We start from the raw sequence: 15,755 nt of genomic DNA, 5'->3' as shown, positions 1-15,755 counted from the left end.
ACACCCCCTCCCATAGTCTGGGCTGCTGCAGGGCTTCTGGGGAGGTATTATTTTGATTAAAGCTGTGGCCAGAGTGTGGGCCATGTTATCCACAGCTGTAAGTGAAATTCATAATTTTTAAAAAGTTTTAAATGAAAATACATAGCTGTTTGAAGCAGTAGAGAAAAAATCATCCATGCTCCTTGCCCTACCTTTGCTGCTCATTTGCTAGCAAAAAGTGGGACAAAAACTTTTTCCCATATAATCTTTGGGAAGGCAAACTGGTGAAAGATTTCTGGGAGGGAGTTTTAACAATAAATACCAAAAGACTTTAAAATGTGCAGAACTCTGTGACCTATACAATTCCACACCTAGGAACTTTCTCCTAAGAAAATCATCAAAGATATGCACATAGACATGGATGTGCAGCCAATGTGTCTCTCCCCAGACTCAGGGGCTGAGTCTCCAGCAGACCTCAGGGGAAGAAAAGAGTAGACTGGAGCTGACAGTAGAAGTTCCATGTAGTCCACTGATTTCACAAGCATTTATGGACAGAAATTGGAAATCTGGACAACCCACTGCAAAAGTGGGTTGATTTCATCTGGATATTCCATGATTCTCTCTGACTGTAGTAACAACTGAACAACTCTACTGCTTACCACACCACCACCACCTAACCTGCACATCAGCTGTCACTCCCCTTTCTCCAGCACTCAGCAAAGACACCAGAGTCCATCTCACCTTGTCCTTTTCTGAAGTATGCAGGTTAAGGGCCATGAGTTTTTCTATCATTTCAATGTGTCCCCTCTCCGCTGCCAAAAGAAATGGTTTTCTTCCTTTCTGAAAATCAATCACAACGCCCCAGTGTTAATTACCCACTGACCCAACAGGCGAGGCAAATGACAGTGGGCAGCACTGTGCGGGGGACGAGAAGGACAAGATAGTGACTCTGGTCATAGAATTCTGGGCCCTTCTTGGGGGAGAGTGATAACAATCTCTCTGATTCCAAACCAGATCCAGTTTCGAGTTGTTGCCCCAAACCGTGGGAACTCCGCATCAGCACAGAATCGTTTTTATGCGGGCAGAGAAGTACTGCTCAGAAATGGCCTTCTCATCACAAGCTCACCTCTCCTTACCATTACAACAAAATCACAACCGACTGCTAAACAACCATCAGAAAAAAAGACTGAAAACTGCGGGGACAACTGATGCCCTTGAAAGTCCAACAACCCCCACTCCTGGGCTGTCAGATGTCTGCCTGTGATCCCCCAACAGATAAAGTACACTCTTTACTGGGTGTGTTTGCCCTAACAGACTAATAGCCCTAGGTAATGCCTAATCTCACAATAGCTCAGCCTGGCTTGTTTCAACCCACCTGATCAGAGTCATAAATCCCACCACCTTTCACGGACCCTAAACCTCTTACCTCATCTACAATCAATCAGAGCCTTATGCACAAGCTGATCAGGCACCTTGTGACCCTACCTTATAAAACACCCCAACAACTAACCCATAGGGCTCACACAGGCACCTCTCATTCACGTGACTTGCTGTTGTCTATGGCAGTGTACCCCAATAAATTCCTTCACTACTCTCATACTTTATCTCATGCTTTATCTCTGGTAAATTCTTTTACCAACCTGCATCACCAGCTTGCACCACCCTGACGTAGCACACAACAGAACCTAGCAAAAAAGATCTTCAACTGGAAACATAAAGAGGGAACCACAGCAGAATGATAGGAGGGGTGTGCTCATGATAAAATCGGGTCCCATAACCCTGGGTGGGTGACCCACAAACTGAAGAATAATTAAGTCGCAGAGGCCGTCCCATAGGAGTGAGAGTTCTGAGCCCATGTCAGGCTCCCTAGCCTGAGGTTCCAACATTGGGAAGAGGAAACCCCAGAACATCTGGTTTTGAAGGCCAGTGGAGCTGAACTTCAGGAGCTCCATGGGACTGAGGGAAACAGAGACTTCATTCTCTTGGGAAGTGCACACAGAATCTCGGACATGCTGGGTCCAAGGGCAGAGGCAGTGATTTCATAGGAACCTGGGCCAGACCTGCCTGCTGGTTTTGGAGGGTCTCCTGGGGAGGTAAGGGACTGCTGTCACCCAGGGGACATAAAATCTGGTGGCAGACATTTGGGGAATGTTCATTTACATGAGCTTTCCTGGAGGCTGACATCTTGCTTGGGTCATTAGCACCAAGACCTAGCGCTACCACCTAGCGCTACTGCTACCGAGCAGCCTGTAGGCTTAAGTGCTGGGAAGCCTCAGGACAAATAACATACTGGGTAGGAACAGAGCCCCACCCATTAGCAGACTTCCTGAGCCACAACCGCCTCTAGGCGTGCCCCTAGACACAGCCCTACCCACCAGAGATCCAGGACCTAGTTTCACCCAGCAATGGGCAGGCACCAGCAACTCCTGCCAGGAAACCTGCATAAGCCTCTAGTCCAGCCTCATCCACCAGGGGCAGGTACCAGAAGTAAGAAAACAATAATCCCAAAGCCTGTGGAAGGAGTCCACAAATGCAGGCCACACTCTACCCTGGGACCAGCTGGACCTTGGCCCTTAGGTGACAAGAGAGAAGTGTACTGCTCCCACAGAGGGCCACTCCTCCAAGGTCTAGAAACATAATTGAGCTACCTAAAAATACAAATAGAAATCAAGACAATATGAGGCAGCAGAGGAATATCTTCTAGGCCAAGACACAAGATAAAATTCCAGAAGAAGAAATAAGTCAAGCGGAGACAGGCAACTTATCTGAGAAAGTTTAGAGTAATTATGGTGAAGATGGACAGAGAACTCAGAAGAAGTACAGATGCACAGGGGGAAGCTTTTAGCAAACAGAAAACATAAAGAAAACTCAGAGTTGAAGAATATAATTACTGAAATTTAATAACACACTAGAAGGAACCAGGAATAGACCAAATGAGGCAGAAGAATGGATTAGTGAGCCAGAAGACAGATTAATGAAAATCACTATGGCAGAACAGAAAAAAGAAAAAAGAATGAAAAGAAATGAGGCCAGTTTAAGAGAACTCTGGGACAACAGGAAGCACACTAATATTCACATTATAGGGGTCCCAGAAAGTGAAGAGAGAGAGAAAGGACCTGAGAAAATATTCAAAGAGATAATAACTGAAAACTTCCCTAACAAAAGGAAATAGTCACCCAAGTCCAGGAAGTGCAGAGAGTTCCACACAGGATCCACCCAAAGAGGAACACACTGAGGCACACAGTAATCAAATTGACAAAAATTAAAAATATTAAAATTATCAAGAGAAAAGCAACAAATAACATACAAGGGAACTCCCATAAGGTTATCAGCTGATTTTTCAGTGGAAACTCTACAGGCCAGAAGGGGGTGGCACGATATATTTGAAGTGATGAAATGGTAAAACCTACAACCAAGAACACTCTGTCCAGCAAGGCTCTCATTCAGATTTGATAGAGAAATCAAAAGCTTCACAGGTAAACAAAAGCTAAAAGGATTCACCACCACCAAACTAGCTTTACAACAAATGTTAAAGGAACTTCTCTAGTCATCAAACCACAAGGAAAGAGGTACACGCATCCCCATATTCATTGCAGCACTATTTACAATAGCCAGGACATGGAAGTGATCTAAATGTCCATTGACAGGTGACTGGATAAAGAAGTTGTCGTACATGTATACAATGGAATACTACTCAACCATAAAAAAGAATAAAATAATACCATCTGCAGCCACATGGATGGACCTGGAGATCATCATACTAAGTGAAGTAAGCCAGAAAGAGAAAGAAAAATACAATATGATATCACTTATATGTGGAATCTCAAAAAAAAAGGAGCCAAATGAACTTATTTACAAAACAGAGACAGATTCACAAACATAGAAAGCAAACTTATGGTTACCATAGAGGAAAAAGGTGGTAGAGGATAAATTGGGACTTCAAGATCTGCAGATACTAACTACTATATATGAAATAGATAAACAACGAGTTGTTTCTGTATAGCACAGGGAACTATATTCAGTACCTAGTAGTAATCTCTAATGAGAAAGAATATGAAAAGGAATGTGTATATATGTATATGTATGTGTGTGTATATATATATATATATATATGTATAAGTGAATCACTCTGCTGAAACCAGAAACTAACACAACATTGTAAATTGACTATACTTCAATTTAATTCATTAATTAAAAAAAAAATGGTCCTCCCAAGGTGTCTGGGGAGGTGCCACCTCAGTCAGACAATGAGACTCCCTTTCAAATGCAGCAATTTTACCAACTTTCTGCATTTACTGAATAGTTCTTTCACTCAACTATCTTCTGAGAAGCTAATTTTATGCCAGATTCTGTTTGAGTCACCCACACACCACTCAGTGAACTTCACCCTACAGATAAAATTGTTTGAAGCAGAAATTCTCCAGGGTTTAATATTTACATGACTCACTCAGAAATGACATTGTATCAACTGCTTCTTTTTAGGCCTTCCTAGCTTGCTCACATGTTTCTCTCCAATGTTCATAAATAATCAACAGGAAAACTCTTGAGAACAGGTCTATATGAAATGGAAAGGAGAAATTAGGAATTATTCAGAGAATACAGCTTAAGAGGGATTTTAGGTGTGATTTGTTGAGGAGGAAAGTTCAAATGGAGAATCTTCTGATTACGGTAATTTCTCCAACTTTTCACATTGCCGAGGGAGACTCCATTTTCAAAAGCCAAAATGTCATCAAGAATAGTGAAAGACCCATAGAAAACTCAATTCTGGAATCTTTAAAAGCAGGAAAGGAAGTTGGGGTGACAAAATAGAGGCAGAAGTATTTTTTCAACTAAAGAAAACATTCACAAATTGGCTAAAGAAAAAATTCACAATACTGTTATTAACTAAAAGCTGAGCAAGATGCTTGAAATGTGAAAAACAAGATACAAGACTCTTTACAAGAAGGTTCCTGAATCTGAGATTCGTCATCGGATTGCCTGCTAATGCAAGATAATAAAAAGTTAACGGTCACTGTTAACTTGAGATAATAGCTTATGATTCTGCAATAACTTAGAGAAAAATTGAAGGAAAAGTGCCAAAATAATAAATGCCCCCCCACCACCACCAAAAATGTGTATAGGGTTCAGCCCTACAGGGCTCTGTATTCATGCATGAACAGAGGCTGGAGGAAAAAAAAAAAAACTGGTACCAAAAATTTCCCTTCATTTATATTCTTGAGCCAGATATGTTGCCAATTAGACTTATGTCCCCAACCCTTCAAAGTTTGAAGTCCTGACCCATCATCGTTCTCGCTGAGTCACTAAGGAAAAGCAAACGGAAAAGACAGAGATTGCTCGTGGCCCCTGTGTGCTGCCTGTGAGACAGACGCCTAAGTGAAGAGCAAGATCTAGTCCTGACCATGCACAGCTCTTGGGGAATGACAGACCCCACATGACTGTGTCTGGCTTATACAAACACCTGCAAATAATGACAACAGATAAAGGTCCATATAAACAAATCACAAAAGGGGGACGAGAAACACTGATTATATACTAGATGAAAACATTTAGGCACACATCCTTATAAATCATTTATTTAGTTAACATTGATATGTTAATTATTCAGTTATTAATATTATTATATATGTCAGATATTGTGCTAAGCAAGAGTGGCCAAGATAAAAACTATAGAGCCCCATCCCCAATAAGCTCACAGTCCCGTAGGGAAGACGGACACATATGCAAGCGATTATAATGAAATGCAACGACTGAGTGCTGGTGATATGTGGGGGCAGGTAACTCAGTGTGAGTGTGTGTGTGGTTGCGGAGGCAGGGGACAACAAAGGGTGGATGATGACCTTTAAATAAGGTTACAAATGCACTGGAACAGGAGAAAGGAGCACTGGTGACCAGCTTCCTGCCCCCATCTTTGCCACAGAGAACAGCCCCTGCACCCCATTTTTGTGGAGCTGTGCATTCCAGCTCCTGCCTCTTCCACCACACAGCCCTCGGTCACAGTGTTTGGTTCATGGATGGTCACGTGCCAAGCCAGGGCAATCAAAGTCCCCCGTGGCTTTTTTTCTGGCACATCCTATTTTCACTCTAGTGTCATCAGCTAAGCTGTCAGGAGCCCTCTTTAAGGAGAAGGAGCCTTCCAAAAGGGAGACACCACCTAAGAGTGAAGCTGGCAGAGCGGAGAGCAGAGCTGAAAAATGGGAGAAGCGACAAAGAGCCCCGCTGACATCATCTGAGCTCCTGGATTCAGACAAGCCTGAAGCTACCCCTGCCTGAAATTTTTCACTGAATGAGTTAATAAATTCCCCCCTTTTTTCTTTCCCTTAAAGTAGTTTGAGTTGAGCTTCTGTCACCCTTCCTACCTCACAGAACTATGAGTGACCTCAAAGTCCATCAGGAGGTCTTCTCAGGGTCAACTAAACATTTCAGACTCACATAGTTATCACAGGCCACACTTGACACCCGTCTACTCAGAAGACAGGGGCCACAAACCACAGCTTGTCCGTGTCAGCTGTTCCTCTTCATACCATCCTCCACACAGCTGCCCGGGGGCTGCTGTCTTTGTCCCCTCAGGCGATGGCTCAGTTGCCAGGGGGCAAGTCGCACACTGGGCAAGTGTGGGAGCCATCCTGGCTTTGAAGACATGTGCCCCACAGAAATAACATCTCTTGTAACGACTTCTTCAGTATAGCTTCCAGGACCTGCAAGGGACGTGCCCGGTCAGTTAAAAGAGTCACTGCACTCAGAGACGCCCATTCCCCTCTTAATTCACAGTTCATCCAAGTTCCTCCATGCCCAGGTGCAGTTTACCCATCGGGGTTGTTTTTATCATAAGCAACGCTGCTAAGTAACAGTTAATACTGGATCTTTGTCTTGTTTGCAGGGAAACAGAGCCAGAAAGTCAACCAAAGTTTAAATTCTCATGCAGAAGGAAAAGGGGTTTTGTTAGCCCTTTACCCACCAAGCCCATAAATATCACATGAGAGTGTTGTGTCCCAGAGTGAACATCTGTTGTTTTGTCTCTCTATTTCTTTCTTGTAACAGCACTTTGATTTTCTTTGGGAGAATCCCTCACATACACACACAAATCAGGTCATTTAGTCCACTTCATGCTGTCAGTTGCCAGACTTTACCTGCCACATGAAATGATCATGTAACCCATGCTGGTCAGTGATGGGTTCAGAATTGGACATATGATTCAGACAGGGCTAAACAGCTGTTTCTGAGATTTACAATATGAACATCTGATGGGACAGAAACTTTCTTACTTATAAATCAGTATCTCTAACAATGTATGTAAGAATATAAAATTGAGGCTACTAGTAGCCATCTTTCTCACTGTATGGAGAGTATATCTATCAATAATGTCAACACAGAGATAGCCAAGAGTTGGGGGGAAAAATAGCTGGATCCAGCCATGCCTGAAGCAAGCTAGCTACATCCTCAAACTCTTTAGTTAGGAGTTAATAAATTACCTTTAATGTTTAATCTAGATTAAACTGGATCTTTGTCACTCATAACAGAAAAAATTCTAACTAACACATATTTAGCAGTCTGCAGACAACACTACTAGAAATGTCACGAGTCTGTTCAACTTTCAAATGGCCTTACTCTTTTATCCTTGGTTGCTACAAAGTCCTGCATTTCTGCATGGCTAAACAAAACGACAGAGGATCTACCCACAAAGAAGGCCTAGTCCTGTAAGAAATGGGAGGTTATCAAAGACAAAACATTTTTCCATGCCAAGAAAACAATTACTAAACTTTGGATGCCCTTTGAAAAATGTTATCATCAAGAAAAAAAAAAAGTGAAAGCCAAATTACACAAAATAAAGACATTTAAAGCAATCTATACCTTATAAACATATCAAAAGGCAGCATAACAAAAGGTGAGGAGACATTAAAATGAGATCTAAATCTTTTCTCGCATCTCTAGTACATGTTATCAGACAAAATAACAACAGGAATTTTTTAAATGTGGTTTTTTAAAAAAATACAGTTTCTTATCTTTTATTTAATTTTTTAACCATCCAACCCTTTTAAACTATGTTCAAGTCGGCCTCTATCCAGTGCAGCCTCATAGGATTGCCCCTACTTGGAAGGAAGGGAGATTTTCCAGCCAGGAGGACAGTGGAACCTGGTGTCAGAGTCTCAGACTGTAGTAGAGAATAACCTTCATTTTGCTGGAGGTTTACAGGGACATCATGACCTAGCCCACGGGGATGGCTGCAAGAACAAAGAATGCCTGCAGCAAGAAGATTACATCAACCACACCCCCTCCCTTATTTTTTGTGTAAAAGGAGCCTGACTAGAACAGGATGGTTCTCCAAGACAGTAGTCTGCCATCCTCTCTGTCTGCCAGCTTTCTGAATAAAGTCGCTATTCCTTGCTCCAACACCTCTTCTCCCTACTTACTGGCCTGTTGTGTGGTGAGCAGAACAAGTTTGGACTCAGCGACAAGGCTTCAGGCTCCAGACAAATCATAACACCTTCCTGGCTCAGGAATCTCTTTATCAACTTAAATAAGGAGAGTCGAGAAATCCTGTTCTCTTTTTCCTTTACTAACTTCATGTGTATTTAACTTAATATGTCTTAATGCATTTAAATTTTTTGCAAGTGAGTAAGTCTGAGAAGTTGTAATTACTCATTAGAAATTATTTTTCATTTTTAAGTTTACTGCCAGAGCTATTTGACAAATTACCAAGGTCAGTAAAAGTTTCACAAACAGCCATTGAATGAGCACCCAAAGGCCAACCTGCCCACCCCTCCCCACAGGGATCCCAGAGACGGCGCCCTGGGGAGCCTCAGACAAGAGGAGGCGGGCAGAACCCAGCACAAAGCCCCCCAGTGCCTCCTAGGCACACAACACCCCACGACATTTCCCTTCCCCCTGCGTTCAGGACCTCACAGCAGAACCCCAGCAAAAGGGGAAAACCAGCAGGTCCCTGAGTAACTAGAGATTGGAGAGAGGAATCTAACATTGCCGCGGATAAAAAGTGCCAGAAGAGCAGTGCGGTGAGTATGAGGAAGGATGCAACTGGGGTGAGCAGGGCCGCTGGGTCCATTATCCCCAGATGGGAGCTGACAGGTCTGATTAAACCCAAGGCTGTCAGAGGTCGGCCTCAGGTCCGTATAGGAAACTATGTCTTCTCAAATTCCCTCATGCTCATTATTCCCAGCCCTCCAAAAAAAAGAAAGGTGCTTCTCTGCATTTTGGCCTCTAGAGACTTCCTTTAAACCAGTGGAAGTCCCCTACACGTGCGGCTGAAACCAGCCTAACGCTGTACCACCACACTCTCGGGAATACTGAACAAATACAGGCATGGCCTCTGAGAGCATTCCTTTCTGTGTCCCTCCTTCTCCAAACATTTTAGCCCGAGTACTTATTTTCGATGGCTAGGTAAGTGTTTACAAGTAGATTCAAAATATCTAGACGACTTTACCCATAGCCTCTCCTGCTCTAATCCCTCTCCCCTGGAGAGGCCACCTGTTTCTAGAGCCATGGAGTCACGAGAAACCTCAACATGTTTCCCTGTGTCCTCCATCTCTCCCATCCCACCAATCCCTTCTGGGCCTAGTTAAATCCATTTTACTAATAAAGACCTACTCCCAGTAAGGCTCTCCTTATTAGCTTTCGGAGCTCCCTCCAGGCTAATGAGAAGGATTACTAACTCTGGGCAGGTATACAGGCTGTCAGTCACTTACTGTTGATAAGAAACTAGGCAAGAGGGCTAGCTGTGAAGGTGGAGCAATCTTTTCTATCAACTGTATTTCACGAGCTCCACAATACCTTTAAGCAAATACAGATGGAAAATCCAATAATGAATTAACTGACTCTGAACTCCCGATCCCAGTTCCTACTGGCTTTTGCCAATATCCTTGACCCCAGATCTCAGCTCTCAGGAAAAGGAAAGATTTTTGTCTTTTCCAATGATCAATCCAGGTTTCTTCAGGACTAAAATTGGACTTCTTTCCAAGATTCTTCTCTTCCTAGATGACCCAGTGGACTCATTATTTGCTCATTCCTCATATGTCTCTCAACCCATCTTAATTTTAGAATCTCTCAGCTGCACATCTGGCCCTGCACAGTCTGCTGTCAGGGCTCCTCAGCCTTTTCCCCAGCAAAGAGAGTTGGAGGAAGAGGAGTGTAACAGGACAAGGCCAGAGCCAGCTGAAGAGACGCTGGACAGGGAGGCTGCTGGCCAGCAGGGGTTCCAGAAGTGGGGAAGGCTCCCCGCAAACCTTTGGTCTTTGAGCCTCTTCAGCCTGCCTGATCCTCCCCACACACCGCTGTCTCCCAGCAATGCATACAGAACCCCGTGAAAAGGAAGACAGTCCTCTGTCTCATACAGAACAGGTGCTAAACACATATCTGCTGAATTGAACTGAATGGAATTCATTCACAGGCCACACCCCTAGTTACCATGCATCAAACCATAATATCTGATTTCCTCATCCTGACATTAAATGCTGTTTGATTATGGCTATCAGTTTGAAGAAATCAGATAGTATTTTACCCTACAATACTTGTTATAGTAACTACCATTTAGTGGGCGCTTACCACACATCGGGCTCTTTGCTAAGTGCTTTATAGTTGTTAACTCAGTTAAGCGTTCCAACGGTGGTTGCTCTAATATTACTGCAAAGGAATGGCTTAAGGGTGGTGTCTGATTGGAAAGGGGTGGTGGAATGGCTTACCATTTAGCTCCCTGGCATAGGTATTTTTATATAAGATTGAAGAAGTATCAAAATCATTTAAATCAAAGAATGGAGGTATTGCTGATTAAAAAAATGCCATGGAGGTCAAGACATCTCCCTCACCATGCCTTGGTGCTACCACGAAGTTGGTTTTATCATTCCCATCTCCCCAGATGGAGATGAGGCTTTCAGCAGTTGGAGAACTTGCTAAAGCCACATAGGTAATTTATGTCCAGACCTTAGCCGAAGTCTGTCTACCTCCAAGGTATAAATACATAGTTGCTCAGTCCTACTCAGAAGAAGTAAAAGAAATTTACAGACTTCATTTGAAGAACTAGTCTTTGTTGTTACTACTTTTAAGATTGAGGTCAGAAAAACATGTGAAAGTTTTTTTAAAAGAGGTGAAATAAAGTGAATATTACTGATTAACTTCTAGAGAGAACTTTAACGGAGAATCAAGTTCTAGAGGCACAGTGAAAAGGAGGTGCCATTCGAAATCAAAATATCAATCCCACAGAGGATATCAACCTCTGAAAAAAGCCTGAAAGGAGATATTCTAAAGAAAAGACAGTCCGTAGCACATGGGCAATGCCCAGTGCCCTCTGAGAAGGGAGGCGGCACAGCGATGGTGACTGGAGTCAGCCAGACCTGAATTCAACCCTGCATCTGCCGCTTTCCAGTGCGGGGGCTTCACACAAGGTACGTAGCCTCTCTGAGCCTTGACTTCCTCAGATATACATAAAAATAAGTATAATGTTCCTTCTTTATAGGATTATTGCAGGGCTTAACAGTATAATTCATTCATTCAGCAATGATTTGTTAAGCATCTGTACGTGCCAGGCCCTAGATCTCTCACAGAAATAACATGTGTATGTAGCTTTCCTCTGTACCCAGCGCACTAATAAGTGCTCAATAAGTGGTAGCTGTTATTATTATGTCGCTTCTTATGAAAAGAAAAACATATAGATGAATCTGGTAAAACCGCACTGTATTCCATGTTCATTACAGCAGAGCCTCGGGTCAAATACATCCCCAAAAGCCAGGAATAACAGAGTACAATGCAGGCACCCAAAGAGGGTGGAGACTGTCTATACCCTGGCCAGGATGAGGAAGTAGAGCCTGCTTCCTCAGTACTCCCATCCTCCCACATGCAGGTGCCAGGGCCACCACCAGCACCAACACTTCCCTTCTGCTCCGTGTTCTGCCAGAATGATGGAGGAGCTGGCTACAGGGCCGGGTCCGTCTGTGTTGGCTGCTTCAGCAGTTCCAGCAGAAGCAGGAAGAAAGCGGAATCTGGTGGGGGTATATGTGAGACCTGGCCCACTACAGCGAGCACACCTCATCCGGCTGGTTCAGGTCCTTCAGGTGCAGGTCTTGAATGAGGTACTCCACAATGCGCACACCATTGCTCTGAGCTGCAAATTGCAGGGCATTCATTCCATCCTAAAGACAGTCAGGGTAGGGGAGGTAATTACACAGCAATCTAAGGACTTCCCCCTCCTGCACTTACGTCCAGGTATGACCCACATACTGACCTGATTCCTGGCTCTCTGGTCTGCTCCAGCTCTAACCAGCATGAGCATGATCTCAAGGCTTCCAGACCAGGCTGCAAGGTGAATTACTGTCAAGCCATGCTTCCTCAAGAAGAGAAAGGAAAAGAACTCATCACTTGAGTGAGTCACAATACACTATCTCAGTCAACGAAAGCCAAGTTAACACCTAACTGTTGAAAATTAAGAAATAAGAAGAGAGTATAATATACAGTAAAGGTGCTATTTCGATTCCATGGGGAAAGTGAATATATTTAATAAGTGGTTACATGCACAAGTGGCTCTCCATCTAGAAGAAAATAAAATTAAATCCTATATCATATCACACACACAGAAAAGCATACAAACAATACATTAGAAGAAAATCTAGACTATAATGTGTTTATTCAGAAGTTATAAAAGAGATGATAAGCAAAGTCAATAAACAAGCAATAGATTTTGAAAATATATCTTAAAGATAAATGGTTACTTTCTCTAATATATGAAGCACTCTAACAAATCAACAAGAAAAAGGCAATTAAACCAATTGAAAAATGGACCAAACAAGGTATTCTCTTAAGGTTATTAGTGAAAATGAAACCATTACAGTTTATGAAACCTGGCAATATCTATTAAAATTTTAAATACAACCAGCAGTCCCACTCCTGGGACTTACTCCGTGAAAATAAGTTTTAAGACCTAATGTTATATAAACAAGGATATTAACTGCAATCCTTAAACCTAGGTGCAACATTGGAACACTGAACAAATTAGTGAACAGCCATTAAAAATAGTGAATTAGGGCTGTAACAATTGACTTGGAGAGATTTCCGTGAGGTAGCTGTTAAATGTGGAAAATAAGATGCAGAGAAAATAGAAATTAATCCCATTGTTTATAAAACAAGCAACGACCAAAAAGCTCATACATGTATACGTATATATCTATCTATAAATGGGTAAGTAGGTGGATGGATTCTGATAGATAACAATATAGAAATGATTATATAAGCATGAGGAAAAGCACAAAATTAAACACACAGATCCTACATTGTTAAACGTAGTTACTGGAGAAGAGGAAGTTATGCAAAAAAGAAAAGACAGAAAAAACTGACGTTATAAAAATAATTCTATCTGTATATAAATTATTTAAGATATTCTCTCTATAAAATCATATAGGTGTGTGAGCACATGTGCATAACTTAGGCTGAAAGAGAGATTCCACTCAGGACCTAGAGTTGCAGTGATTCTGGGAGCACATAGATTTGTTACCAAATGAGCAGGGAGAAAAGCGTGAAAGGAGACAGCTGGCCATGAACACTGGCTGTCCCAGGAAGGAGGGACTGGAGGGCTGTAAACTGGGAAAAGCTGGGACCTGCGTCCTGGGCCCCTCGTTAAAGAAGTAGCTAGAGCAGACACTATGAGCGTGATCTGCAGACTGAAGGAAGCTGACCTCAAATTCTGGCCTACCACTTTCAAGTGTTGTAATCTTAGTCAACTCAGTTAACTCTCAGGCTTAGGACCCTCATCTGTAAGTTCATGTGTCTGCTTTTCGGTTTCCTAGCAGCCCCATCAAAAAGTTGTCCGTTCCCTCTGTACAAGTGCCTTACAAAAAGTCAGCCTTCTCAGCACATCTTATTTGCCTCTCCTAATCAACTATGTTGGTAATCCTGGAGACCAGTTTGCTAAATGTACACAGTACAAACAAATAAACAAGGAGGGGGGTCTGCAGGGGACTTCCATGCGTTAAGTATATAAGCCTTTTGGCAGTAAATTTGGCTGCCCCAGAAGCTGCATTTTCTCCTATTCTTAGTAAAGTTCAGGTATGGGGAAGTGAGAAAGCAAGTCCCAGATTACTGAGGTGTAACTCTAAATCAGTGGTTCTCAACTAGGGACGATTTTGCCCCCAGGGGACATTTGGAGCTGTGTGGAGACACTTTTGATTGATGTGCCCCAGGGGAGATAACTGGCCTTTAATGGGTACAGACCAGAAAGACTGCAAAACATCCTATAGTCCCAGACATCCCCCCACAACAAAAATTATCTGACCAAAATGTCACAGTGCCACTGCTGAGAAACCCTGCTCTAAATGTTCACACCCTAAAAAATGCACACTTCAGCTGTCACGCTGCACAATGAGTCAGTCTATTTAAGTCTATTTATACACTTACAACTCCGGTATGAAGAAAATGCTTACCAATTTCTGCACTTTTTCCCAAGGAACAATGATGTACAATGACTAGCTGAAGTTCTTCAAGAAATGTTGCCCCTTAATTTAGCCTTCCCTATAAATTAATGTTCTACATCCAGTATCACTTAATCTAGTTTCACATATGGTCAAAAGAAGAGGCCAGAAATATTTGGGACAGATGATAAATCATGTTTTGACAGGAGCTCTATTTTTCCCTAAGAGGTCATTCCTAATTTTAAAGCAAGCCAACACTTAAGGATTTTAAACACTCATCACAAAATCCAAAAGCCAGAAATTCAAGCTGCAAACAACTTGAGTCTCTGAAACCATAAATTCCAAATGGAGCTATCATTCCTCAGAGGCAAAGAATCATTCCTCACAGATGTAAGTTCCTCCACAAGACCTTTGGAAAGCTAAGTCTTCTGATAGGAAACTGACATGCCTGAGAAGCTTACGAGCATAGTCATGGACTGCACTCACAGACAGCACGTGGTGCTCTGTAACGTGTAAAATGCTCACAAGTCACTGACATCCTGTCCTCATTACCAGTCTAGTAACATCCTCTGGGGAACACCTGCACCCGAGAAGCTTCCCAGAGGTAAGCAGCTCTGAGAGCAGATGCTTGTCATCATCCTCTGAACACCACCTGCATCCCACCTGGGGTCTTTTCTTTGTTCACTTCTGGGGTAAGAGCCTTCACTGATCTCGTCTGCCTCGTCCCCAGATTGGAGGATGCTGCCCGTTTTGAACCTGGAGTCCTCAGCCTCTGGGCAATGCATCTGATCCTCAGCAAGCAATTTCTCAAATGATGCATATCTGTGACAGTCTCAGCCCTTGCTCCCCAAAAGACTGTAGGTTCCTCAAAGCAGGGACTATATCTCACACCAGCGCTTCCCAACACAACCACCTGGGGATCTCATTAAACTGCAGATTCTAGTTCAGGAGGTCTGGGGTGGGACCCGAGATTCTGCACTTCTAACAAGCTCCCACGTGATGCCAGTGCGTCTGGTCCCAGGACCTACTTTGAGTAGCAAGGACTTATATCAAGTTGAAACACCAGTAATTGGCATTGATACCCACCACAGGCGCTAAATAAATATTGATGGTGAAGGGGTACAACTGTTGGCTCTTTGCAAATAGACATTAGAACTTAGAAGACAGATCTGCCAAATCAAGCTCAGGGCTCAGAACCCAGATAGAGAAGGTGCCAAAACAGGGCACTGCTTGAACTATAAAAACCATTTTATTAGTTATGTTCTAATGCCACTGTGAATAACTGAATTAGACATGAAAATATTTAACTTAGTGAAACTTTCAAGGCAAAGTATAAAGATATATCAGGCATGACAGTATTTCCCACCTAACAGC

General features: G+C 42.8%; 1 protein-coding gene across 14 annotated transcripts in view; it reads right to left on the bottom strand.

The window, feature by feature from the left end:
- ANKDD1B (ankyrin repeat and death domain containing 1B) overlaps positions 1-15,755 on the bottom strand; it is a 65,170-nt gene that overhangs the window by 34,923 nt on the left and 14,492 nt on the right. For 10 of the 14 annotated variants that reach the window (XR_004317765.1, XR_004317775.1, XM_032474372.1 and 7 more), the window contains 3 exons: positions 12,206-12,308; positions 12,009-12,113; positions 721-819 (listed from right to left, as the gene is read on the bottom strand). Coding sequence is in view for 12 of the 14 variants with exons in the window: in XM_032474372.1 (XP_032330263.1) it covers positions 721-819; positions 12,009-12,113; positions 12,206-12,308 (307 nt within the window). In the remaining 2 variants the exon portion in view is untranslated. The remainder of the gene's footprint in view (positions 1-720; positions 820-12,008; positions 12,114-12,205; positions 12,309-15,755) is intronic. The other 4 variants (XM_032474368.1, XM_032474453.1, XM_032474426.1 and 1 more) reach the window with 2 other exon arrangements.

Source organism: Camelus ferus, chromosome 3, assembly GCF_009834535.1.
Source record: "Camelus ferus isolate YT-003-E chromosome 3, BCGSAC_Cfer_1.0, whole genome shotgun sequence".
Lineage (NCBI taxonomy): Eukaryota > Metazoa > Chordata > Mammalia > Artiodactyla > Camelidae > Camelus > Camelus ferus.
The sequence above is the reverse complement of the archived record's forward strand: the minus strand, read 5'-3'. Positions and strand labels throughout refer to the sequence as shown.